Source organism: Dreissena polymorpha, chromosome 15 (assembly GCF_020536995.1).
Source record: "Dreissena polymorpha isolate Duluth1 chromosome 15, UMN_Dpol_1.0, whole genome shotgun sequence".
Taxonomy (NCBI): Eukaryota; Metazoa; Mollusca; class Bivalvia; order Myida; family Dreissenidae; genus Dreissena; species Dreissena polymorpha.
Window position 1 is genome coordinate 10,443,536 of NC_068369.1, and position 27,926 is coordinate 10,471,461.

At 41.7% G+C, this 27,926-nt stretch overlaps 2 protein-coding genes across 5 annotated transcripts in view; both read right to left on the reverse strand.

The window, feature by feature from the left end:
* Positions 1 to 67: 67 nt before the first annotated feature.
* LOC127860156 (uncharacterized) lies at positions 68 to 18,247 on the reverse strand. Of its 4 annotated transcripts, XM_052398038.1 has the most exons (9): positions 17,615 to 17,734; positions 17,465 to 17,571; positions 16,676 to 16,806; positions 14,578 to 14,681; positions 13,658 to 13,828; positions 12,981 to 13,061; positions 3,038 to 3,169; positions 1,775 to 1,896; positions 68 to 1,395 (listed from the first exon to the last, which is right to left on the reverse strand). In XM_052398038.1, exons 3-9 carry the CDS (start codon positions 16,785 to 16,787, stop codon positions 552 to 554), a joined length of 1,566 nt encoding a protein of 521 aa, XP_052253998.1. In that variant the 5' UTR covers positions 16,788 to 16,806; positions 17,465 to 17,571; positions 17,615 to 17,734; the 3' UTR covers positions 68 to 551. The 4 variants fall into 4 exon arrangements, with proteins under 4 accessions (XP_052253998.1, XP_052254000.1, XP_052253999.1 ...); XM_052398040.1 differs by lacking the exons at positions 17,465 to 17,571; positions 17,615 to 17,734 and adding an exon at positions 18,083 to 18,247; XM_052398039.1 differs by having other exon boundaries at positions 17,437 to 17,713.
* Positions 18,248 to 19,965: 1,718 nt separating this feature from the next.
* Positions 19,966 to 27,926, reverse strand: part of LOC127860153 (amyloid-beta precursor-like protein) — a 54,486-nt gene continuing 46,525 nt past the window's right edge. The window contains exons 10-11 of the mRNA XM_052398035.1: positions 25,741 to 25,889; positions 19,966 to 22,782 (exon numbers count right to left, since the gene is read on the reverse strand). Coding sequence (XP_052253995.1) covers positions 22,528 to 22,782; positions 25,741 to 25,889 — 404 coding nt within the window. The 3' untranslated portion in view covers positions 19,966 to 22,527. The remainder of the gene's footprint in view (positions 22,783 to 25,740; positions 25,890 to 27,926) is intronic.

The window sequence follows — 27,926 nt, forward strand, 5'->3', positions numbered from 1 at the left end:
TTAAAAAACATGCATTTTACCAGCTGAAAGCTGTGAAACTATACCGTTGAGTTTGCAAAGCACAAAACAGATTTTATTATTTAATCATGCCAATTTAAATATTGCATAACAACCAAACCACAAACATGTGTAGTAGATAAAAAAGATAAAAACACATGTTGAGTAGTGCAAACATGATCTAGATCTAGTTAAAAAGATAAACAAAGTAGTTGTGTAGTGCTAACAAACAACACATCTCAATAGTGTATTAACACGCTTAAAATAATTATGACGTTTAAAAACTATTATTCTTTAAACAACGTGATCGGTTAAATTATTGTATGTTGGTTTTCCCTTAATATCTTACATAGTTCGAGAATCTCACTTAAACATGTATATGTTTGTTATTTAAGGAAAACCAATTAAAATGCTAATGGCCTTTTTTAATTCGTTTGTGCAATCTTTCAACCTTTAAGTAACGCAGATAAGGATTTTCCCGATTTGGCAAATGATGATAGAATCTTTCGATGTAGTATGTTTCAATTATAAATACACACAACAAGCTACATACATTAATTTATATTATTAAGCCAGTGCACACGTTGAGAAGCGCCACTTCTTCGTTTTTCTTCTATCGAATAGCCCCCAGTAGCAGCATTAAACGCCCGAAGCGCGTGCATAAGTCCCGTTGCCAAAGTAGCAACCTCTTCCGGTACGCCACCAGTGACGTCGTTAGCAAAGAATACTACTTTCGCGTACTCTGGTTCCGTTAGCGCGAACTGGTTGGGCGAAAATCTCAGACAGTTTATCATACCGTGTATTTCTTCTTCCATCAGCCGCCAGAATACGACGGACGTTACCGGGCCATGCGCGCCCGTAGCCACTTCCGAGTAGGGAATCGTCAGGAGCGCGTCGCGTTCCACCAGAGTGAGCATGTTGGTAGTGGAGTCGCAGCCGTACTTCTCTTCGACGTGTTCGAGTATCGCCTGCCGGATCTCGCTGAACATCCGGGACGCAGTCTCTCGAATGTCCGCGTTTTTCAGCGTCTGATAGTATCGTAAATGCTCCAGCATGTTTTCCTTGTCCTCCCAGCTCTCCGCTTCCGTTCGAAGCCGCCGCTGAATGTCTTCAAGTTCCTTAAGGATATAGGTGACCTTGAGTTTCCGCACCCGGTCCGACACCGCCTCTGCGTCTTCATACGTGCACAAGCTTAGGGCGTTTATTTCGTCCTGGTCGAGAATATTGAAAACTGCTGCGCGGTCGTCGTATTTTCCGTCCATTTTGTGAAGAATTGACGTCACTTCCGTAATGACTTTTCGCCCGTGTTTCTCCTTTATGACGTCATCCATTTCAATTAACATCCAGCTGTCAACTTCTTTGGTGAATTCTTTCTTGAGACCGTTTGATACAATGTACCTAATGGAATAGCAAATACAACTTCAAGTAAATTCAAGTCATTAAAAATGCAACCAGTGCTCTGTTTCTTAATTATACTAATAGGAGCTCATGTGGCTTGATTGTAGGTGTTTTTTAACTTAATATTTTTTTAATACAATAGAGGGTCTTGTTTATAGTTTTTCATATTTTTGTCAAATTTTACAAATGATTTTACTTATTCCGATGTTGATAATCTATTAATAAACATATATTTTTAACTTATTTATGACTATTATTTCGCTTGTGAGAAATAAAATAGCGGTAATAACATCTTTTCCGAACACAATACTTTGTTTGTATTTTTTGGGGGGATTTTGCCAAACTGTGAACACATATATTTAAAGGACGGCGGACTCACTCCATCTGGTGCCTGTAGACCTCAGGAATGAGCACGATGACGTCACATGCTGCAAACTCGACCATATCCGGGGTCAAAGGTCGCATGGCCCAGAAGTTGCCAACCATTGTCATCCATGTCGTCTACAACACAGATGGGTATACCATGACAAGAGCACATGCTTATTAGCTAAGATCCCATGTTTATAAAGCTATTTTCTTTATGCGAATCAGAGTGGCTTGAAGCATGTGCATACTGTTTTCTGGAATTAAAGCGTCGATAACAGAGAAACTTTCATGGAACAAGCATAATTCAAGGAAATGTATGCAAGTCTTCAGTTTTCATCTCGGAGGCAATTTGTACTGATATGATTTTATTTCAAATGAAATATTTAGTCTGAATCTGTTGTATTTATATAAAATATATTGAGCTGATAAAACTCATCCCCAGTCGAATATAAGGAGAACCTGTTTGCATTATGTACCGGTAATTTCTCATTTTCCTGAATAATAAACACCATAATACAACTCTTGGAACATTTGTTTCGATAGAAAGTTCGCCTTGAAGAGATGGTAATGAGTAAAAATTTAGGTGGTCCGTAATGGCACTTTGTTGTTTCGCAATTTCAACAGCTAAGCTACAAGGGCGAGAGCGCGATAACACGATGCGAGATACCCAAATAACGATGCGAGTTGGCGAAATAAATATAGCGATATCGCATCGAAATCCCGTGTCCTGACATTGTTGTTTCACGTAGTCGCCCCTTAAATTCAAATATAAATGTCAAAATTCTGCACTGATACAAACGTACGACCTTTGAATAACTGGGCGGGAACGCGAAAAACGATGAGAAAGCGCGAGATAATGATGCGACGTTGCAAAACAACGATGCACAAGTTGATATCGATATCTCGCATAGTTCTTTCGAGATTTCGCTTGCGCATGGGTCGAGTTTGCGGGAACGTGAGATTGATTTCGCACTTTCGCATACACCTGACATTTTTGCAAACATCGTATCGCTGTATACTGGTTAAATAATTATAATACCGATAATTACGTCGATAGAACACATTTGAAACAAAGAAACACACCTCAGTTATGCCTTTATAAATAAATTTTCTTATAGAATAACATAACAAGTCTACGTCGAACAGTATAATTATAGCAAATTAATATGCAAACCACTATAATCAATTTTGTGGAAAAAGACGCTTTAGGCATTTTAATGTAAACGTAAAATTTAGAAATCGACTATAACTGTATGTGACTTAATAGTCTCTTTACCTTGGCTTGTGTCCGCCAGTCGTACGTCTGTAACTTCTCCGTGCTATCGGAATACTGCAGACACAGGTCGGATACCGGAAGTCCCGTCGGCAGCCGGCGGCCTCGATGTCGCTCAATCACCATGTGGGCAATCTGGGTACCGGAAATCGTTTATATATATAAGCAGTAAGCAAATAAGAGTAAGTTTCAAGTCAGCTATAAGCCTCATTTAAAACATACGGTTAATTTTGAACAGACAGCTTTCCTTTCGGATATCTCATTGTCCAATATACCCACAAGTGTGTGACGTGTCACTTACATTTGTGTCGAATTACTGTCCCGTCAAATCACTGCATAATTATCACATCACTAAACTTTGTTACGAATCATACCTACGGGTTGATTCAATTCGTGTCGCATCACTGACCTGTGAATTCAAACACGGGCCTGCCAGTCAAATCAATGACCTGTGTATTCAAACACGGACCTGCCAGTCAAATTACTGACCTGTGTTTTCAAACTCGGACCTGCCACTCAAATTACTGACCTGTGTGTTCGAACACGGGCGTGCCAGTCTAATAACTAATCTGTGTGTTCAAACACGGAACTGTCATTCAAATTACTGAAATGTGTGTTCAAGCACGGACCTTCCGGTCAAATTAGTGACATGTGTTCAAACACGGACGTGTCAGTCAAATTACTGACCTGTGTGTCAAATCACCGAAATCTGTATCTAATCAATTACATATGAGAAGAATAACTGTCATGTGTGTCAAATCACTGATCTATGTGTCAAATTACTGATTTGAGTGTCTAATCACTAACATGTGTGTGTTCAATCAGTTTACTGTCACTAATATACGTGTCGAATCACTGACGTGAATAGACTGGTGATGGAAATGGCTGACGTTGCAATAGACTGAGTTGTAGAATCTTCCGAACTGGTCAGTGTGGAAAGTAGAGATGAAACTACTTGTGCAGACGATTCCACCGTAAAACTTTGTGTTCCGCTTGGAACAATGCAATGACATTCGTGCTTTAAATCACCGACATGTGTATGAAAAAATGTGTCTTATCACAATGAGCCCAATCATTGAGATGTGTGTAAAATCACTGACATGTGTCAAATCACTGACCTGTGTGGTAATTATGTGTAACTGACTTGTTTGTCTTATCTCTGACCAGTGTGCCAAATCATAACTTTTGTATTTAATGACCAATATGTGTGCCATCTCACTGACCTATATGTATAAGCGCTTTCCCACGAGTCACAGCAATGACGTGTGTGTCAATTTACCTGCCTGTTCATTCAATCATTATGTTTGTCCAAACACGTATCTGAGTGTCGAACGCGTTACAGGGCGAGGTCGAGACCAAGTAGGAGAGGTCAGCGTTCAGTCAGTGACCTGAGTGTCTAACACGTTACAGAGCGAGGTCGAGATCATGTAGGAGAGGTCAGCGTTCAGTCAGTGACATGAGTGTCAAACACGTTACAGAGCGAGGTCGAGAACTGGTAGGTGAGTGCAGTTTTCAGTCAGTGACCTAGTGTCGAACACGTTACAGAACGAGGTCGAGACCATGTTGGAACGGTCAGCGTTCAGTCAGTGACCTGAGTGTCTAACACGTTACAGAGCGAGGTCGAGATCATGTAGGAGAGGTCAGCGTTCAGTCAGTGACATGAGTGTCAAACACGTTACAGAGCGAGGTCGAGAACTGATAGGAAAGGTCAGCGTTCAGTCAGTGACCTGAGTGTCTAACACGTTACAGAGCGAGGTCGAGACCAGGCAGGAGAGGTCAGCGTTCAGTCAGTGACCTTTGTGTCGAACACGTTACAGAGCGAGGTCGAGAACTGATAGGAGAGGTCAGCGTTCAGACAGTGACCTGAGTGTCGAACACGTTACAGAGCGAGGTCGAGACCAAGTAGGAGAGGTCAGCGTTCAGTCAGTGACCTGAGTGTCGAACACGTTACAGAGCGAGGTCGAGATCAAGTAGGAGAGGGCAGCGTTCAGTCAGTAACCTGTGTATCACACACGTTACAGAGCGAGGTCGAGACCAAGTAGGAGAGGTCAGCGTTCAGTCAGTGACATGAGTGTCGAACACGTTACAGAGCGAGGTCGAGATCAAGTAGGAGAGGGCAGCGTTCAGTTAGTGACCTGAGTGTCGAACACGTTACAGAGCGAGGTCGAGACCAAGTAGGAGAGGTCAGCGTTCAGTCAGTGACCTGAGTGTCGAACACGTTACAGAGCGAGGTCGAGATCAAGTAGGAGAGCGCAGCGTTCAGTTAGTGACATGAGTGTCGGACACGTCACAGAGCGAGGTCGAGAACTGGTAGGAGAGGTCAGCGTTCAGTCAGTGACATGAGTGTCAAACACGTTACAGAGCGAGGTCGAGAACTGGTAGGAGAGGTCAGCGTTCAGTTAGTGACATGAGTGTCAAACACGTTACAGAGCGAGGTCGAGAACTGGTAGGAGAGGTCAGCGTTCAGTCAGTGACATGAGTGTCAAACACGTTACAGAGCGAGGTCGAGAACTGATAGGAGAGGTCAGCGTTTAGTCAGTTACCTGAGTGTCAAACACGTTACAGAGCGAGGTCGAGAACTGGTAGGTGAGGGCAGCATTCAGTCAGTGACATGAGTGTCAAACACGTTACAGAGCGAGGTCGAGAACTGGTAGGTGAGGTCAGCGTTCAGTCAGTGACATGAGTGTCAAACACGTTACAGAGCGAGGTCGAGAACTGATAGGAGAGGTCAGCGTTCAGTCTGTGACATGAGTGTCAAACACGTTACAGAGCGAGGTCGAGAACTGGAAGGATTGGTCAGCGTTCAGTCAGTGACCTGAGTGTCAAACACGTACAGAGCGAGGTCGAGATCAAGTAGGAGAGGTCAGCGTTCAGTTTCTGACATGAGTGTCAAACACGTTACAGAGCGAGGTCGAGAACTGGTAGGTGAGGTCAGCGTTCAGTTACTGACATGAGTGTCAAACACGTTACAGAGCGAGGTCGAGAACTTGTAGGTGAGGGCAGCGTTCAGTCAGTGACCTGAGTGTCTAACACGTTACAGAGCGAGGTCGAGAACTGGTAAGAGAGGTCAGCGTTCAGTCAGTGACCTTTGTGTCGAACACGTTACAGAGCGAGGCAGAGAACTGGTAGGTGAGGTCAGCGTTCAGTTACTGACATGAGTGTCGAACACGTTACAGAGCGAGGCCGAGAACTGGTAGGCGAGGGCAGTGTTCATTTACTGACCTAAGAATTGAATACGTTACAGAGCGAGGTCGAGAACTAGCAGGTGTGGGCAGTGCTCAGTTACTGACCTGAGTGTCGAACACATTACAGAGCGAGGTCGAAAACTGGTAGGAGAGGTCAGCGTTCAGTAAATGACCTGAGTGTCGAACACGTTACAGAGCGAGGCAGAGAACTGGTAGGTGAGGTCAGCGTTCAGTCAGTGACCTGTGTATCAAACACGTTACAGAGCGAGGCAGAGAACTGGTAGGTGAGGTCAGCGTTCAGTCAGTGACCTGTGTATCGAACAAGTTACAGAGCGAGGCAGAGAACTGGTAGGTGAGGTCAGCGTTCAGTCAGTGACCTTTGTGTCGAACACGTTACAGAGCGAGGCCGAGAACTAGTAGGAGAGGTCAGCGTTCAGTCAGTGACCTTTGTGTCGAACACGTTACAGAGCGAGGCAGAGAACTAGTAGGAGAGGTCAGCGTTCAGTCAGTGACCTTTGTGTCGAACACGTTACAGAGCGAGGCCGAGAACTAGTAGGAGAGGTCAGCGTTCAGTCAGTGACCTGTGTATCGAACAAGTTACAGAGCGAGGCAGAGAACTGGTAGGTGAGGTCAGCGTTCAGTCAGTGACCTTTGTGTCGAACACGTTACAAAGCGAGGCCGAGAACTAGTAGGAGAGGTCAGCGTTCAGTCAGTGACCTTTGTGTCGAACACGTTACAGAGCGAGGCAGAGAACTGGTAGGTGAGATCAGCGTTCAGTTACTGACTTGAGTGTCGAACACGTTACAGAGCGAGGTCGAGAACTGGTAGGTGAGGGCAGCGTTCAGTCAGTGACCTTTGTGTCGAACACGTTACAGAGCGAGGTCGAGATCAAGTAGGAGAGGGCAGCGTTCAGTCAGTAACCTGTGTATCAAACACGTTACAGAGCGAGGTCGAGACCAAGTATGAGAGGTCAGCGTTCAGTCAGTGACCTGAGTGTCGAACAAGTTACAGAGCGAGGTCGAGATCAAGTAGGAGAGGGCAGCGTTCAGTTAGTGACATGAGTGTAGAACACGTCACAGAGCGAGGTCGAGAACTGGTAGGAGAGGTCAGCGTTCAGTCAGTGACATGAGTGTCAAACACGTTACAGAGCGAGGTCGAGAACTGGTAGGAGAGGTCAGCGTTCAGTTAGTGACATGAGTGTCAAACACGTTACAGAGCGAGGTCGATAACTGGTAGGATGGGTCAGCGTTCAGTCAGTGACATGAGTGTCAAACATATTACAGATCGAGGTCGAGAACTGATAGGAGAGGTCAGCGTTCAGTCAGTTACATGAGTGTCAAACACGTTACAGAGCGAGGTCGAGAACTGGTAGGTGAGGACAGCGTTCAGTCAGTGACATGAGTGTCAAACACGTTACAGAGCGAGGTCGAGAACTGGTAGGTGAGGTCAGCGTTCAGTCAGTGACATGAGTGTCAAACACGTTACAGAGCGAGGTCGAGAACTGATAGGAGAGGTCAGCGTTCAGTCAGTGACATGAGTGTCAAACACGTTACAGAGCGAGGTCGAGAACTGGTAGGATTGGTCAGCGTTCAGTCAGTGACCTGAGTGTCAAACACGTACAGAGCGAGGTCGAGATCAAGTAAGAGAGGTCAGCTTTCAGTTTCTGACATGAGTGTCAAACACGTTACAGAGCGAGGTCGAGAACTGGTAGGTGAGGTCAGCGTTCAGTCAGTGACATGAGTGTCAAACACGTTACAGAGCGAGGTCGAGAACTGGTAGGTGAGGTCAGCGTTCAGTCAGTGACATGAGTGTCAAACACGTTACAGAGCGAGGTCGAGAACTGGTCGGTGAGGGCAGCGTTCAGTCAGTGACCTGAGTGTCTAACACGTTACAGAGCGAGGTCGAGAACTGGTAAGAGAGGTCAGCGTTCAGTCAGTGACCTTTGTGTCGAACACGTTACAAAGCAAGGCAGAGAACTGGTAGGTGAGGTCAGCGTTCAGTTACTGACATGAGTGTCGAACACGTAACAGAGCGAGGTCGAGAACTGGTAGGTGAGGTCAGCGTTCAGTCAGTTATCCGAGTGTCGAACACGTTACAGAGCAAGGCAGAGAACTGGTAGGTGAGGTCAGCGTTCAGTTACTGACATGAGTGTCGAACACGTTACAGAGCGAGGCCGAGAATTGGTAGGAGAGGTCAGCGTTTCATCAGTGACCTGAGTGTCGAACACATTACCGCGCGAGGTCGACAACTGGTAGGTGAGGGCAGCGTTTAGTCAGTGACCTGAGTGCACATAACAGCGCAAGGTCGAGAACTGATAGGTGAGTGCAGCGTTCAGTCAGTGACCTGAGTTTTGAACATATTACAAAGCGAGGTCGAGAACTAGTCGAGAGGTCAGCGTTCAGTCAGTTATCCGAGTGGCGAACACGTTACAAAGCGAGGCAGAGAACTGGTAGATGAGGTCAGCCTTCTGTTACTGACATGAGTGTCGAACACGTTACAGAGCGAGGTCGAGAACTGGTAGGCGAGGGCAGCGTTCAGTTACTGACCTAAGAATTGAACACGTTACAGAGCGAGGTCGAGAACTAGCAGGTGTGGGCAGTGTTCAGTTACTGACCTGAGTGTCGAACACATTAAAGAGCGAGGTCGAGAACTGGTAGGATGGGTCAGCGTTCAGTCAGTGACCTAGTGTCGAACGCGTTACAGAGCGAGGTCGAGACCAGGTAGGAGAGGGCAGCGTACCGTCAGTGCCCTAAGTGTCCTACACATTACAAAGCAAGGTAATCAACTGGTACGAGCGTTCAGTCTGTGACCTTAGTGTCGAAAACGTTACAGAGCGAGGTCGAGAGCTTGTAGATGAGGTCAGCGTTTAGTAAGTGACATGATCGTCGAACACATTACAGCGCGAAGTCAGGAACTGGTAGGTGAGGGCAGCATTCAGTCAATGACCTGAATGTCGAATACATTACAGAGCGAGGTCAAGAACTGGTTGGTGAGGTCAGCTTTAAGTTAGTGACCTGATCGTCGAACACATTACAGAGCGAGGTCGAGATCAAGTAGGTGAGGGCAGCGTTTAGTTACTGACCCAAGTGTCGAACACATTACCGCGCGCGGTCGAGAACTGGTAGGAGATGTCAGCGTTGAGTAAGTGACCTTAGTGTCGAACACATAAACGCGCGCGGTCGAGAACTTGTAGGTAAGGGCAGCGTTCAGTCAGTGACCTGAGTGTCGAACACGTTGCAGAGCGAAGTCAAGAACTGGCAGGTGAGGGCAGCGTTCAGTCAGTGACATGAGTGTCGAACACATGAGCGAGGTCGAGAACTGGTTGGAGAGGTCAGCTTTCAGTCAGTTACCTGAGTGTCGAACACGTTACAGAGCGAGGCAGAAAACTGGTATGTGAGGGCAGCGTTCAGTCAGTGACCTGAGTGTCGAATACATTACAGAGAGAGGGTAGGTGAGAGAAGTGTTCAGTCACTTACCTGAGTGTCAAGCACGTTACGAAGAAAGCGAGGTAGAGAACTAGTAGGTGAGGGGCAGCTTTCAGTCAGTGACCTGAGTGTCGAACACATTACAGAGCGTGGCCGAGAACTGGTAGAAATGGTCAGCGTTCAGTCAGTGACTTAAGTGTCGAACACGTTACAAAGCGAGGTCGAGAACTGGTAGGATGGGTCAGCGTTCAGTCAGTGACCTGAGTGTCGAACACATTACCGCGCGAGGTCGACAACTGGTAGGTGAGGGCAGCGTTCAGTCAGTGACCTATTGTCGAACACATTACAAAGCGAGGTCGAGAACTAGTCGAGAGGTCAGCGTTCAGTCAGTTATCCGAGTGTCGAACACGTTACAGAGCGAGGCAGAGAACTGGTAGGTGAGGTCAGCGTTCAGTCACTTACCTGTGTGTCGAACACGTTACAAAGAAAACGAGGTAGAGAACTGGTGAGAAAAGGACAGCTTTCAGTCAAACACATTACCGCGCGCGGTCGAGAACTGGTAGGAGTGGTCAGCGTTCAGTCAGTGACCTTTGTGTCGAACATGTTACAGAGCGAGGCAGAGAACTAGTAGGTGAGGGCAGCGTTCAGCCAGTGACCTTTGTGTCGAACACGTTACAGAGGAAGGCAGAGAACTGATAGGTGAGAGCAGCGTTCCGTCAGTGACCTGAGTGTCGAACACGTTACAGAGGAAGGCAGAGAACTGGTAGGAGTGGTCAGCGTTCAGTCACTGACCTGAGTGTCGAACACGTTACAGAGCGAGGTCTAGAACTGGAAGGTGATGGCAGCGTTCAGTCAGTGACCTGTGTGTCGACCAGGTTACAGAGAAAGGCAGAGAACCGGTAGGTGAGAGCAGCGTTCAGTCAGTGACCTGTGCGTCGAACACGTTACATAGCGAGGCAGAAAACTGGAAGGTGAGGGCAGCGTTTAGTCACTGGCCTGTGTGTCGACCACGATACAGAGGAAGGCAGAGAACTGGTAGGTGAGGGCAGCGTTTACTTTTTTAGTCAGTGATCTGAGTATCGAACACGTTACAGAGGAAGGTAGAGAATGGGTAGGTGAGGTCAGCGTTCAGTTACTTACCTTAGTGTCGAACCCGTTTCAGAGCGAGGTCGAGAACTGGTAGGAGAGGTCAGCGTTCAGACAGTGATATGTGTGTCAACCACGTTACATAGAAAGGCAGAACACTGGTATGTGAGAGCAGCGTTCAGCCAGTGACCTGTGTGTCGAACACGTTACAGAGCGAGGCAGAGAACTGGAAGGTGAGGGCAGCGTTTAGCCAGTGACCTGAGTGTCAAATACGTTACAGAGCGAGGCAGAGAATGGGTAGGTGAGGTCAGCGTTCAGTTACTTTCCTGAGTGTCGAGCACGTTACAAAAGTAGGTAGAGATTGGGTAGGTGAGGTCAGGGTTCAGTCACTGACATGTGTGTCGAACACGTTACAAAAGTAGGTAGAGATTGGGTAGGTAAGGTCAGGGTTCAGTCACTGACCTGTGTGTCGAACACGTTACATAAGTAGGAAGAGATTAGGTAGGTAAGGTCAGGGTTCAGTCACTGACCTGTGAGTCTAACACGTTACAGAAGTAGGTAGAGATTGGGTAGGTAAGGTCTGGATTCAGTCACTGACCTGTGTGTCGAACAAGTTACAGAGCGAGGCAGAGAACTGGTAGGTGAGGTCAGGGTTCAGTCACTGACCTGTGTGTCGAACACGTTACATAAGTAGGTAGAGATTGGGTAGTTAAGGTCAGGGTTCAGTCACTGGCCTGAGTGTCGAACACGTTACAGAAGTGGGTAGAGATTGGGTAGTTAAGGTCAGGGTTCAGTCACTGACCTCTGTGTCGAACATGTTACAGACGTAGGTAGAGATTGGGTAAGCAAGGTCAGGGTTTAGTCACTGACCTGTGTGTCGAACACGTTACAGAAGTAGGTAGAGATTGGGTAGGTAAGGTCAGGGTTCAGTCACTGACCTGTTTGTCGAACACGTTACATAAGTAGGTAAGAGCGAGGTCGAGATCATGTAGGAGAGGTCAGCGTTCAGTCAGTGACATGAGTGTCAAACACGTTACAGAGCGAGGTCGAGAACTGGTAGGTGAGTGCAGTTTTCAGTCAGTGACCTAGTGTCAAATACGTTACAGAGAAAGGTAGAGAATGGGTAGGTGAGGTCAGCGTTCAGTTACTTGCCTGAGTGTCGAGCACGTTACAAAAGTAGGTGGAGATTGGGTAGGTGAGGTCAGGGTTAAGTCACTGACCTGTGTGTCGAACACGTTACATAAGTAGGTAGAGATTAGGTAGGTAAGGTCAGGGTTCAGTCACTGACCTGTGTGTCGAACACGTTACAGAAGTAGGTAGAGATTGGGTAGGTAAGGTCAGGGTTCAGTCACTGACCTGTGTGTCGAACACGTTACATAAGTAGGAAGAGATTAGGTAGGTAAGGTCAGGGTTCAGTCACTGACCTGTGAGTCTAACACGTTACAGAAGTAGGTAGAGATTGGGTAGGTAAGGTCTGGATTCAGTCACTGACCTGTGTGTCGAACAAGTTACAGAGCGAGGCAGAGAACTGGTAGGTGAGGTCAGGGTTCAGTCACTGACCTGTGTGTCGAACACGTTACATAAGTAGGTAGAGATTGGGTAGTTAAGGTCAGGGTTCAGTCACTGACCTGAGTGTCGAACACGTTACAGAAGTGGGTAGAGATTGGGTAGTTAAGGTCAGGGTTCAGTCACTGACCTCTGTGTCGAACATGTTACAGACGTAGGTAGAGATTGGGTAAGCAAGGTCAGGGTTTAGTCACTGACCTGTGTGTCGAACACGTTACAGAAGTAGGTAGAGATTGGGTAGGTAAGGTCAGGGTTCAGTCACTGACCTGTGTGTCGAACACGTTACATAAGTAGGTAAGAGCGAGGTCGAGATCATGTAGGAGAGGTCAGCGTTCAGTCAGTGACATGAGTGTCAAACACGTTACAGAGCGAGGTCGAGAACTGGTAGGTGAGTGCAGTTTTCAGTCAGTGACCTAGTGTCAAATACGTTACAGAGAAAGGTAGAGAATGGGTAGGTGAGGTCAGCGTTCAGTTACTTGCCTGAGTGTCGAGCACGTTACAAAAGTAGTTGGAGATTGGGTAGGTGAGGTCAGGGTTAAGTCACTGACCTGTGTGTCGAACACGTTACATAAGTAGGTAGAGATTAGGTAGGTAAGGTCAGGGTTCAGTCACTGACCTGTGTGTCGAACACGTTACAGAAGTAGGTAGAGATTGGGTAGGTAAGGTCAGGGTTCAGTCACTGACCTGTGTGTCGAACACGTTACAGAGCGAGGTGGAGAACTGGTAGGTGATGGCAGCGTTCAATCGACTGCAGTCGTGGATCACCTGGCAAAAGCACAACATAATCTAAGTATTGAACAACAGTGTACCTAGATATCTCTAAATGGCCGAACATTCAACAGTTTATACAAATTGTCATGAAACTATGTACTAAATTGTCCGCAATAAAATTATACACTTGCTTGTAAATAACGATGTAAAATACATCGGATTTTTTGTAGTTGTTTTAATTTTTTGCAACAATGAGGCTTCTATTGATATGTGGTCTTCTACCTGCTTTGTGCACAATCCTGCTATAATGATTTGGTTAAATTTAAATTATTATATGATCTCGCCTTGGTAAATTCAAGTTTTGTCCGAAGCCCAGCGAACCTCGCAGCCAATAATTAGAAACTTGTTTTGTGAAAAAAATGGGCTTAATTAATGCGCGTTAAGTGTCGTTCCACAGGCTACCGGGGTATTCAGGAACGATACTTTCTGTTTTGATGGTAGTATTCGTTTAAGAAGTACCTTCTTATTGAAAGTGCAGTTTATGCGGAACGAGTCGTCCCTCATTAGTCTGTGCAGAGTGCACAGGTAAATATGGGAAGACAGTTTACACATATACCAGAACGCGGTTCAAATAATCGCAGAGCACTCACCTTCTGCACGTTGCTGTCTTCAAACACGTGTTTAAGGCGGCCCTGGTGCATAAGATCCCGGTTCACGAGCACGTCGAACAGGAACACGTGACCTGAGCACGTGGCGATCTGCAGCAGCGTGACGGGTCCCTCCTTCCCTATGTTGATGCCTTCCGCAGCCATGGCAATTACCTGGAGTAGACAGTTAGAGGAGATGCCATTTTCGTACATATACATGATCTGCGCTCTGGGAAAGCAAGGTTCGAAGCATCTGCGTAAAATTTCGTCCGAACAGGCTTATCAGGGACCACACTTTCCGCTTGTTTGGTACTTTTCATTGAAAGGACGTGTATTCTTAGCAAAAATCCAGTTTCGGCGGTAAGTTTCATTCCTGATTAGCATGTGCGAACTGTTCATGCTAATCCGGGACTACATTTGACGCACATGCAATAAGCACCGTTTTCTCAGAGCGCTGCTTAAATCTTAATCTATGATTTCCAGCAAATGTATTAGAATAACAACAATTATGAGACTTTAATAAATTATTGATTGATTCATCTGTTGTAAGTATTTACGAAATGACACACTTAACATTACGATATATCAAATGAGAAATTAGAAAAATTTTCCAATTGTTCTATAAAAAGCGCTATTAAGTATATTTTAATTGATAGCGCTACATCGTCGTAGACCTTTTCCATAGATTCGTCGCACACTAACTGATCTTCTGTTGGATTAAGTTCCATTGGAATTTAATACATAACACTTAAAGAAAATTCGTCGAAGTTTAATCAATGCACTTTGTTTAGTTCTTCACCTGTTAACACTTTTGTATGTTAAAGTTTAGTACATAGGTTTCATAAGACACTAGATTAAATAACCTGCGACTGGTAGTTTCGATAAGGTCATGTCGGAAAATCAACATACTAATGCATATTTACCTTTTCCTTGTGTAGCCTGGCAACAATTTGTTTACATCTGTCTGTTCCTATGACAACCTCCACCATGTCCGGATTGAGAGGTTTCACTTCGATGCTATGGAGCACTACACAGATGAGAAAATGATAATTCTTGACAATGGTACTGACCATTCCCTGATAATCATTATTTTAGTTCTTATCATCACTATCAACATGTTCTTCCACATAACTGTTTCGTTGACATGATCACAACCCTCCTCCTCCTCCTCTCCCTTCTCCTCCTCCTCATCACATCATCATCACCATCATCATCTTTCTTCTTTTGTATCATCTTTTTCCGTGTTATCGTCATCATCACCATCATCAACTCTACCTTATCCTCCTCCTTATCCTCCTCCTCCACATCATCATCATCAACAACAACAACAACACAACAACAACAACAACAACACTATCCTCTTCATCATCACCAGTATTCTGAAACGCAGTTCAAAAATGGCGTAAAATCCAACAACGAACATATTAGCATCGCTCTGGGTAAATCAGACTACCGGTATACATGATGTGCGTAAAGAGAAGTCCCAGGTATACATGATGTGCGTAAAGTGAAGTCCCAGGTAGACACGATGTGCGTAAAGTGAAATCACAGGTAGACTTGATGTGCGTAAAGTGAAGTCCCAGGTAGACATGATGTGCGTAAAGTGAAGTCCCAGGTAGACATGATGTGCGTAAAGTGAAGTCCCAGGTAGACTTGATGTGCGTAAAGTGAAGTCCCAGGTAGACATGATGTGCGTAAAGTAAAGTCCCAGATAAACCTGACTACCGGTATACATGATGTGCGTAAAGAGAAGTCCCAGGTAGACATGATGTGCGTAAAGTGAAGTCCCTGGTAGACTTGATGTGCGTAAAGTGAAGTCCCAGGTAGACATGATGTGCGTAAAGTGAAGTGCCAGATAAACCTGACTACCGGTATACATGATGTGCGTAAAGTGATATCCCAGGTAGACACGACGTGCTTAAAGTGAAGTCCCAGATATACATGATGTGCGTAAAGTGAAGGCACAAGTAGACATGGTGTGCGTAAAGTGAAGGCCCAGATAGACATGATGTGCGTAAAGTGAAGTCCCAGATAAACCGGACTACCGGTATACATGATGTGCGTCAAGTGAAGTCCCAGATAAACCTGACTACCGGTATACATGATGTGCGTAAAGTGAAGTCCCAGATAAACCTTACTACCGGTAAACATGATGTGCGTAAAGTGAAGTCCATGGTAGATATGATGTGCGTAAAGTGAAGTCCCATGTAGACATGATGTTTGTAAAGTTTAGTCCCAGATAAACCAGACTACCGGTAAACATGATATGCGTAAAGTGAAGTCCCATATAAACCTGACTACCGGTATACATGATGTGCGTAAAGTGAAGTCCCAGGTGAAACGATGTGCGTAAAGTTTAGTCCCAGATAAACCAGACTACCGGTATACATGATATGCGTAAAGTGAAGTCCCAGATAAACCTGACTACCGGTATACATGATGTGCGTAAAGTGAAGTCCCAGGTAGAAATGATGTGCGTAAAGTGAAATCCCAGGTAGACACGATGTGCGTAAAGTTTAGTCCCAGATAAACCAGAATACCGGTATACATGATATGCGTAAAGTGAAGTCCCAGATAAACCTGACTACCGGTATACATGATGTGCGTAAAGTGAAGTCCCAGGTAGACATGATGTGCGTAAAGTGAAATCCCAGGTAGACATGATGTGCGTAAAGTGAAATCCCAGGTAGACACGATGTGCGCACAGTGAAGTCCCAGGTAGACACGATGTGCGCACAGTGAAGTCCCAGATAGACACGATGTGCGTAAAGTGAAGTCCCAGGTAGACACGATGTGCGTAAAGTGAAGTCCCAGATAAGCCTGAGCCGTACGAACAGGCTAATCGGGGACGACTTGATCCCTCTAGACTGGACTTTGTTAAGAAATATTCCATCAAAGCGGACCGCATAGGCTAATCCGGGACGACACTTTACGCACATGTGTTAAGCCCCGTTGCCTCAGCGCCATGCTCAAACCCTTGCTATGTCAATGAATGCCATCGCATCGATGCCCCTGACTTACGCCTCGGACAGCACGGCAGACGAATCACTGGCGGCGCGTCGGGGACCCTTTGATCGTGCCCGGGGGTGGGGCTAGCTGAGTCACCTTGGGCTGTGGAAACAGGCTCACTCATTACTGAAGTTGTACCAACTCTGAAAATGGTTATTATAGTAGTATCGCGTAGTCTGTTATCAAGACAAACAGAAATATTTATGTAGTTATAGTTATATATGTAAACAGTATTTCAGACGGAAACAACAGCAGATGGCTGTATCATTCAATCAATTGACCTTAAATCCTTGGTCAATGAACCTTAGACAAAGTAAAGGCTCATCAACGTTCATGCACTGCTTAATTGGTCAACTGAACATGGAATCGCTGTGTTAAAAGTATAATCTGTGTTCCGGTTAAAAATGTAATCAATAATCAATATCAATAAGAATGATAGAGTAATCTACAATCAACAAGGTACAATGGTTGAAAGTTCGATAGCCAAACCACGTCATTTATGAAATAATAACTTATTTACCAGTTAACTACGCCGGTAACCAAACGTCACATATAAAGACAATCTTTATGACGAGTATTTTAGCATGGCATATTTCGAAAACCACTTGTTTGAGAATTGATTAACGGTTTTTAATCGTAAAACTATTTTTTAATTAATATTAAACCACGAACAAACACGATCAATATTGCTATATATTCGGAATGATAAACCTATGACAGACATTATAATGGTACATTGTATATGAAAGTTTAATTGCTTTTAATATACTTACATAAATAAACTTATACATAAATACCCACCAAACTACATAAAACCAGTAAGAAAGTTAATCCTAACAATATCGTCTCTCCTACTTTACGATATCGAAATTTTACGTTGATCACAGCACACACATTTCTTTTATAACCTCTATTGAAAAATGATCACAGCACACACATTTCTTTTATAACCTCTATTGAAAAATGCACACAAAATTCCTTTATAACCGCTATTGATAAATGATTTATGTATATCAAAGGACATGTAGAATAAGGTAAGCTCTCTATATAGTGTCTGTGCAGTTTTTTCTCACGATCAATAGTAATAAAGCAAGGGCGGTTTAACACTTTGAATCATAACTTCTTCGTTATAGCTATGTCTTTTCCCAACCACAGAATAATATCCATCATCAGCAGCAGCACCACCACCACCATAATAATAATAACAATAATAATAATTATTATTATTATTATACTTAGCGTCGGCGTCGTCATTATTATCACGATAACAATTACAATACTAACATAATCATCATCGCCATCATCATCACCAGTAGCATCAACAACAACAAAAATCAACGAAATTTTCATCATAAACTGTCAAATCACCATCACAACCACCTCCACCTTCGTAACCATTATCAAACATTTTGTACCTACCATTTATCATCCGCATTGTGCAAGAAACTTTTAGTTCCCGGTGCGTGACACATTCGGTTATACCTTCTTGCAATGGAAAAGTCATTACGTAGATAATTGTGAAGCGGTGTTTGAAAATCCGGACAACTAAATGCATTCGTGTCGACGTGTATGAGGTCCATACGGAATACAATTATATTATTTCAATATCAGGGTGTCACATGATCTTTGCTTGTTCTTTTACACGTCGCAAAATGTGTCGAAATAGACCTTATTTGGAACTCAACTAATCCTGTAGGTAAAAACAGCTTTGCACTGTTATATGAACTTTTTTTCTGTCAAAGAAATATTAAAATACACACTTTTATGTCACTTTTGTTTGTATGTCTAATCATTACCAAACTAGGTCTTTCCGTTTAACGACTAAATGTATAAGAACTTAAGAAGTGTTGCTTCCTCGCTGTCCTCGAGCACGTTTTTCAGGCGACCCCGGTGCACGTGAAAGTCGAACAAGAACAGGTGGGTCCTAATGCATGTGCGTGAAGTTTCGTCCCAAATTAGCCTGTATAGTCCGCATTGCCTTATCAGGTACGACACTGTCCGCTGTTATGTTATTTTTCGTTTAAAGAAAAAAGAAAGTCTTTTTAACGTAAATTCAGTTTTTCCGGAAAGTGTCGTCCAACATTTGCTTGTGAATTTAGCCCAGTTTTCCCAAAACATTTATTTTATTGAAGTTTGATTGTGTTCCTTGAGAAACAAGTTTTCCAACCGCTGCGGTAGCCCATGTAGCTGGACAACTCGAGCCACTGTTTGGGCTACGCCCAGTTTAAACCTATCGTTAAGGTTGCAGATATCGATCGGCCTGGATTAACCGAGATTTCAGGCCTGTGAACAAGTGGGTGTATGACCATGTATGCATGTCGTCAACTAACTTCAGGTACTACGATAACAAGACCGTAGCCGACTGCCTCGAAGTTGGCTCAGAGCGCAAACGTATGATAAAATCTGTGCAATCAGTTCAAAATAAGTGGCAATTATCAAATCAATTATGGCAGCTGTTATCCAAACAATGGCCAATACACAAAAGTCGTCAGCACTAAACCCTAAGTGCAATTTTACTCATTTACATTTTTTTTAAATTTTCCTTGCATACAAATCGAATATTCTAATTGCATTTTTAGGTAAGAATATTCGGCCCATTTTCGACAATATTGATGTTATTTCCGTCTCAATTTGGAACTATTTATAATGCGTTAAGCAAGTAATATATTTCTGAGCAATGCTGTTTCAGCTAAATTAGTATAATGGAATACGTATATCGGTTATACATGTTTTGGGTTGTTTTATTTAAACTAATAAAAAAACTGATTCAGAATTCCGAATATATTCTATATAGTTACGTAGTCTTTTCTTATAAACCAACACGTTCTTTCTTTTGTTTGCATACCGCTCAATTATTAAGTGCCCCGTCTGTCATTAACATAATTTTATTCCGAGCGCATGTACATAACGATTTAGCATAACTTATAGTAAAATTATCTATTTGTGTATATCGTTATTGCCGCTGTCAACGATTTTTGCCACAAGTAGTGATTTTACATTTATTAAACGTCTTGTTTATCATAAAGTTCAGAGAACCGATGCATAAATTCTTATGCTTCAGAACATATCTACCTCTCAAGAGCAACATGGTTTTGAATTTCTTAACTTGATTAATAGATTTTATCTTGAATTTTACTTAAATACCCATATATTTAAGTGTTATCATAGCAGTTCTAAACTCATCTGTGTTTGACCATACCGGAAATTTAAAGATAAAAGTTGATGATTAGAAGCATGATGTAAATGACCTCAGACCAAAGTTGTCCAGAAATAGGGCTCATAAACTAATGCCATAAAACTGGTTTGTGAAGTGTACAGGTTTATTAGATCTACAGAGTACAGGCATGATGATGGTACGATATGACAAAAAGGTGCAGCCAAACATAGCCCCTGGAAACAACACATAGGATGATCACAGCCAAACATAGCCCCTGGAAACAACACATAGGATGATCACAACACAAACTTGAGCCTCACTCTGGAAAAAAGGACTTAACGCATGTTGGTAAAATGTCGTCATAGATTAGCCTGTGCAGTGCAAACTGCACAGGCTAATCAGGGGTGACACTTTAACGTTTATAGCATTTTTTGTGTGAAAGAAGTCTGTAGATAAAAAAAAAACAATTTAGGTGGAAAGTGTCGTCCCTAATCTGGGACGACACTTTACACACATGCTTTAAGCCTAGTTTTTCCAAAGAGAGGCTCAATTGGAAAAAATGAGTCTACCTGTCACAAATCTACGTATTCAAGTACAAAATCTTTGAAAAGCAAAGCATGAAGAAAACATTTGGTCTACACTTAAAATTCTATATTTAAACAGTGGAATCAGTTATTTCTTTTTATTGATGTGATGTTTTTCTTTGAAATTATTTAACCCATTTTGCAGAATATAGGGAGCTTTCAATTTGTTCATGGAGTTAAATCTATTTATCATCAACTTTGTGACAGATTAACATGTTCCTAATACACTTCAAATTTTAATAAAAAAAAAAAAGCATATGACCTTTATGTTTGTCAATCTAATTACAAAGTGGGACATACACTGGTTACTGGTGCTTTATGGTGGAACATTAGTCATAAAATTAAGCCGCGTTTCGGAAAACTGGGCTTAATGTATGCGGTCCCAGTGTCGCACAGGGATGACACCTTCCACCTAAACTGGATATTTGTTTAAAAACAACTTCCTTTAGAATTTTTCCAAAAAGTGAAAAATGTTGTCCCTGATTAGGCTGTTCGTACTGCGTGGGCTAATCTGGACAACATTAACGCATATGCATTAAGCACCGTTTTCCCAGAGCGAGGATCAATTTTGTTCTTCATAGATATAGGTCATACAACATTGACAGATTCAAGTAAATCAGCCAATCCTTACTTTCCACAGAAATTTTATTTTACATTTGTAATAAGATTGCAAACATCAAGCTTAATTGCCTAATCATAAGATATATATTGCAGGACGTAGACTGATACAAAATTTCCAATGACCTTTTTTGAATTGCCACCACACCTTTTTTCATAAAACTGGTCTTAAATAATATCGCAAAATGAATTACAATGTTTTGTTAAAATTCTTAATGCTTTAGTTAGATATAAAATAATTTAAGAATACAATCATCGAAATGTAAAAATAGCTCTTATGTAAAAAAACAGCAACACTTCATATGTGGAAATACTGAAAAAAAATAAAAAATTTACTTATTGAATACCTGCTAATATAAATGATACATATTATACATATTATATATATACACACAAATATCACTTAGCATTCATACATATCATAGAGAGTACAACTCAACACAGTTCATGAAATGTTATTACAAATGGAAGAAAAATCATACAAAACAGATGTGACAAAAAACGTCCACCGAAAACATACATTTATTAAACACAGACACACAGATATGGAAAATTGGACCTTTATTTTTTATCAACAGTCAAATGATTTCATCACCTTCAACATTATTGTTTTGTTTATATTTTTTGTGTACTAAAAACCAACTTTGGGTAAGCTAAATGGCACACACATATATTATTTGCATCAGAAAAATTGACATAAAAATCGCAAGATAAAAAGCTGAATTGGGATTCTTACATAGTGTCTATAGCAGAAGCACACAAATAACTGGCCTAAGCGAAAATAACATTACACTCACAGTGCACTGGACAATATTTCTGAGGCTGTGTAATTTTCATTAAAACATTCAGTCTTTATCAGATCTTATGCCACTGGGCAATCCTGATATGGGTAATTAAACCGTGGACAAAAATCATTAAATAATTCCGAGTATTCCAAGAAAACGCTATACTGCCAACACATGCACTTCAACGGTGTACAACATTACACGGGACGAAACTAAAACTCTACAAACAAGGTTGAACAAACCACAATCTTAGTACAATAATTGTTTGCAGGATTAACAGAGCTTATCACATTGGAAACTATAATAAAAGTGTTTTTTTGTGTGTGATTAAATGTTTTTTGTGTGAAATTTATGTGACACCTATTGATCACTATGGCTATGGAATGACTTGTCACTATACAGTAATATACGCCATTTAAATTCACCAATGGAACACCCGCAAATTGGAACTTGTATTTGCAATGCAGAATTTTTTTATATCAATATATGCTAATGATAAATGCACGTCAAAATGCATAATAAGTAGTACACATCTCAACACCAGAATGATATTAAGCCATAATACGAAATAATATTTGCTCTGCACAGGCTAGAGTGTCATTGTGACCGAAATCTTTCAAAGTCAAGCATATTTTACATTTTAAATTAGACAATATAAAAATGTTATCGCAAAAACTGTAACCCAATAAAACCACAATAATGTCCCCATCTCTCAAGCTTCTAGTTTCCTGAAGCAACCTCAAAATATCTGTAAGTTGGGTTTTCATATCCGTTCATCTGCATGTTCGCAACGTGGCGTTCCTCGGGCGAAGCGGCGGGGTCAACTTCAACGAACCCATGGGTGATTGGCTGGCGGCCGTTACGTTTCTTCAGCATCACTACGGCGACAACAACGATGATCAAGACAGCAATGCTACCGATGACGATTCCAACCATGCTTGCACTGCCAGAGTTTGAACCCGAATGGAATGCAGGCTGAAATATAGCATGAACATATCATAAATGAATTGAATGCAGGCTGAAATATAGCATGAACATATTATAGGCATAGCTTGAACACAGGCTTAAATATAGAGGAAAATATCACACAGCATGACTGGAACACAGTCTTAAATATAGAAGAAAATATTGTACAGAATGGCTTGAACACAGGCTTAAATATAGCATAAAATATCATAAAGCATGACTGGAACACAGGCTTAAATATAGCATAAAAATATAAAGCATGACTGGAACACAGGCTTAAATATAGCATAAAAATTTCATAAAGCATGACTGGAACACAGGCTTAAATATAGCATAAAAATATCATAAAGCATGGCTTGAACACAGGCTTAAATATAGAGAAAAATATCATAAAGCATGACTGGAAGACAGGCTTAAATATAGCATAAAAATATCATAAAGCATGACTGGAACACAGGCTTTAATATAGCATAAAAATATCATAAAGCATGACTGGAACACAGGCTTAAATATAGCATAACAGTATCATAAAGCATGGCTTGACCACAGGCTTAAATATAGAGGAAAATATCGTACAGCATGACTGGAACACAGGCTTAAATAAAGAAGAAAATAGAATGAAACATGACTTGAACACAGGCTTAAATGAAGAGGAAAATATAATGAAGCATGACTTGAACACAGGCTTCAATATAGAAGAAAATAGAATGAAACATGACTTGAACACAGGCTTTATATAGACGAAAATAATGTACAGCATGACTGGAACACAGGCTTGAATATAGACAAAAGTATCATGTAGCACAACTTAAACACGGGCTCAAATATGGACAAAAAAGACACAAAGTTGTTTATCTACCAGGGGTGGTATTCCAGAAGCATCTTAAGTTAAATTTTATTTATATCCTTAAATTGGGAATTTTTCTTAAGTGTTTCATTTCATACTGCAATAGTTAGGTATTGAACATTACATCAATATAACATCATTATGTCAATGTTATGTTATTTGAGGAATACGAAAAAAACAAGCATGTCTTTATTTAATACAGAAATACAAAACATTGTAATTGTCAAATAATGTGAAAATATTAAAGAAATGACTTAAGATGTTTCTGGAATACGACCCCTGGTTTTGCCTCTGCTCTTGCTATAACTGTTTGAAATCACAACACTTGATATTTAGACAAAGCATATGAATCTTTAATAAACAAGAGGGCCATGGACACATAGGTGCTCACCTGAGACCCAAAGGAACTAGACTATTCTGACAAAGTGCAAGCTGATTCATGAAGATAAGACCAAAAATGTGACTTCTAGAGTATAAGTTTTTTATTTGACCTAGTGACCTAGTTTTTGAGCTCACATAACCCAGTTTCAATCTCAGCAAAGATTGATTTTGGATAATTGTTCTGATATAATTTCACGAAGATTGGCCAATAAATGTGGCCAATATTGAGTTAACAAGTTTTATCTTTAGCCATAAAAAGAAAACTGACCTGTCCCCCTAGCGGCCATGTTTTTAAACCAACCAGAAGAATTTTTGAACTCGAGCAAGTGTTCTTACTAAGTTTCACTTAGATTGCAATTAAAATGTGACTTTTAGAGTGTAAACAAGGTTTCTCTAAAGCCGTATAAGGAAAAATGTCCCGCCCCATGGTGGAAATGTGTTTCGATGAACCATAATCATTTTCGAACTCAGCTGAGCTGTCATTAGAAAAAAACTTTCTGACCGGGTTTTATGGAGAGTGAACCAAAAATGTGGCAGCTAGAATGTGTTTCTGACCGGGATTTATGGAGAGTGAACCAAAAATGTGGCAGCTAGAATGTTAACACAGTTTTACTACAGCCATATAAGGAAAAATGCCCTGCCCCCTTGCGGCCTTTTTTTTTTAAAACAGACCATTTTCAAACTCATCCGAGATATCATAAGAACAAATGTTCTTACTTTGTTTCATGAAGATTTGACAATAAATGTGACTTACAGGGTGTAAACAAGATATTAATATCGCTGTAATGGAAACTTACCCCATCCACCCCCTAGCAGCCATGTTTTTCAGCCAACCGGAAGCATTGTCAAACTCATCCAAGATATCATTGGGACACATTTTCTAACCAAGTTTGATGAAGATTGGACTAACAATGTGACTTCAGCCAAATAAGGAAAAAAGCGCTGCCCCCTGGTGTCCATGTTCGGAACCATTTTCAATTTTATTTAAGATATCATTCAATCTAATGTTCTGACTAAGTTTCATGAAGATTGGACAGAAAAATATTACTTCAAAAGTGTTAACAAAGATTAACTAAAGCCATATAAAGAAAACTGCCACGCCCCTTGGCAGCCATGTTTTTCAACTTACAGGAACTATTTTCAAAGGCATCCAAGCTATCATTGATACACATGTTCTGACCAAAGTTCATAAAGATTGGACGATAAATGTCTCCACGAGAGTATTAACAAGGTAAATGTTGACAACACATGACGGAAAAAAGGCGATCACAAAAGCTCACCATGAGCCTGTTGTGCTAAGGTGAGCTAAAAAGCCATTGGAGTGATCCAGGATTCTTCTTCATTTTAAAGCATTTTTCTGATCTCATGTAACATTCGTTCTTTTGCGCTCAGCCGTTTTCGTGTTTTTGTCTTCTTTAATGTTGGTCATGAAAGTCCTTCATGCAAAAGGTTAAAGACCCCAACCAGCGCATATTTTGTCTTGTTTGCCATAAATGGTGTCAATATCTCAACACAAGTGAACCAATGAGCCTTGTTCTGGGAAAACTAGGATGAATACATGTGAGTAAAGTGTCATCCAAGGATAGTCTGTGCAGTCCACAAAGGCTAATCAGGAACAACATTTTCCACCAAAACTGGATTTTCGCTAATGAGATTTCATTTTTACGAAGTTCATAAAAGCGGAAAGTGTGGTCCCTGATTAGCCTGTACACTCTGCATTAAGGCCTGTTTTCCCGTACCTTATTCTGCTGCTGGACGTAGGCTGTGTCCACCTGGGCATGGGCCACAACCGCCTCCACCTTGGGCTCATGGGCTGTCATGCCTTCGGAGTCGATGCGGATGTTGGTGTAGTCGTGACTGGCATTGCTCACCTTTGCGCTGTCCTCCTCTGCAGTCACAATACATGCATGGTTCAGTACTTGTCTTGCTATGGTATCCAGTTTTGTTTCCATTGAAAAGCTTAACTTATTCTTTCATGTTTCAACATTGCATCACACATTACTGTCTTGCAATGATTTCAAAGAACAAGAGCTGTGTTTGTGAAACAAAATGCCCCCTACTGCACTTTGAAGCCGTACATCAGCTATTTTAGATACAATTTTAAAGTCTACGGCCCGTAACTTCGTAGGTCCGTAACATCGTCAAAAATCAATAAATGAAACTTTATCTTGAAGTCATGTAAGTAAATTCACAAAACAAAGATAAGGTCAGTTTCTGAGGTGTTTGCTAAAAACAATCCGTATAAGTGTTATACCATTCCTAATTTAAAGGCTTATATCTACCGTATGTCAAAAAACAATGGATCAGAGAGAAACTCAAACTTGATCTGCAAGTCATGTAGGTACCCCCACACACCAAACAAGAGGCCCCAAAGGGCCCTGGGTCGCTCACCTGAGGGACTTAGATGGAAAGAAACAAAGATTAAAACTCTTCAGCAAATATTTCAAATTATTGGCATGAGAAGACTGACTTAAAAAAAGGTGTTCCAAAGTATTCACAAGAGGCCTATATAGAAAATTACCCAACTCACCCTGGCGGCCATGTTTTTAATACCCAGATTAAAAAAAAATATATATATAAGGAAAATGCTTCTTACATACATATAGAGAAAACTGCCCCATCCCCTGGCGGGCATGTCTTTCGACTGATCACGACCATTTTCAAACTCGTCCAACATATCAATAAAACCAATGTTTTGACCAAGTTTCATGATGATTGGCCAAAAAATGTGACCTTGAGAGTGTTCACAAACTTTTTTTGTATATAAATTTAAGGAAAATGACCCCCCCCCCCCGGCGTTCATGTTACTAAATGGATCAAAACCACTTTTGAACTCAACTGTTGTATCCAGGAAAAAATCTTCTGACCAAATGTCATGAAGATTGGGCAAAAACTGTGTATTCTAGACTGTTTTCTTATATACATATAGAGAAAACTGCCCCACCCCTTGGGGGTCATGTTTTTTCACTGATCACTACTATTTTCACACTCAACAAACATGTAAATAAAACCAATATTTTGACCAAGTTTCATGATGATTGAACAAACAGTGTGACTTCTAGAGTGTTCACAAGTTTTTTTTACTATATAAATATAAGGAAAAAGACCCCCCCTCGTGGTGGCCATGTTTTTTTAACGATAAGAACCATTGTCGAACTCAACCGTCATATCCAGGAAACAAATGCTTTCACCATATTTCATGAAGATTGGGCAAAAAATGTGTCTTTTAGACTTTTCACTTTATACATCTAGAGAAAAGTGCTCCGCCCCCTGGCGGCCATGTTTTTCACTGATCATGACCATTTTCGAACTCGTCCGAGATATCTATATAATCGATGTTTAGACAAAATTTCATGATGATTAGGCAAAAAATGTGACTTTTAGAGTGTTCACAAGCTTTTTTTACTATGGAAAAGACCCCCCCCCCCCCCCTGGCGGCCATGTTTTTTTACCAATCCAAACCATTTTCGAACTCAACCGACGTATCCAGGAAACAAATGACTAAATTTCATGAAGATTTGACCAAATTTCATGAAGATTTGTGAAAAAATGTGATTTCTAGAGTGTTCACATGTTTTCATTAGATACATTTAGAGAAAACTGCCCCGCCCCCTGGCAGCCATGTTTTTTCACCTATCTGGACCATTTTCGAACTCGTCCGAGATATCAATGAAACCAATGTTTTGACCACGCTTCATGATAATTGGGCAAAAATTGTGACCTCTAAGAGTGTTCACAAGTTTTCTCTATAGCCATATAAGGAATACTGCCTCGCCTTCTGGCAGCCATGTTTTTCAATGGACCGAAACCATTTTTTAACTCAACCAACATATCATTAAGACAAACATTTTGACAATGTTACATGAAGATTGGGCATCAAATGTGACTTCAACAGTGTTCACAAGGTTGTTGTTTTTTTTACCTA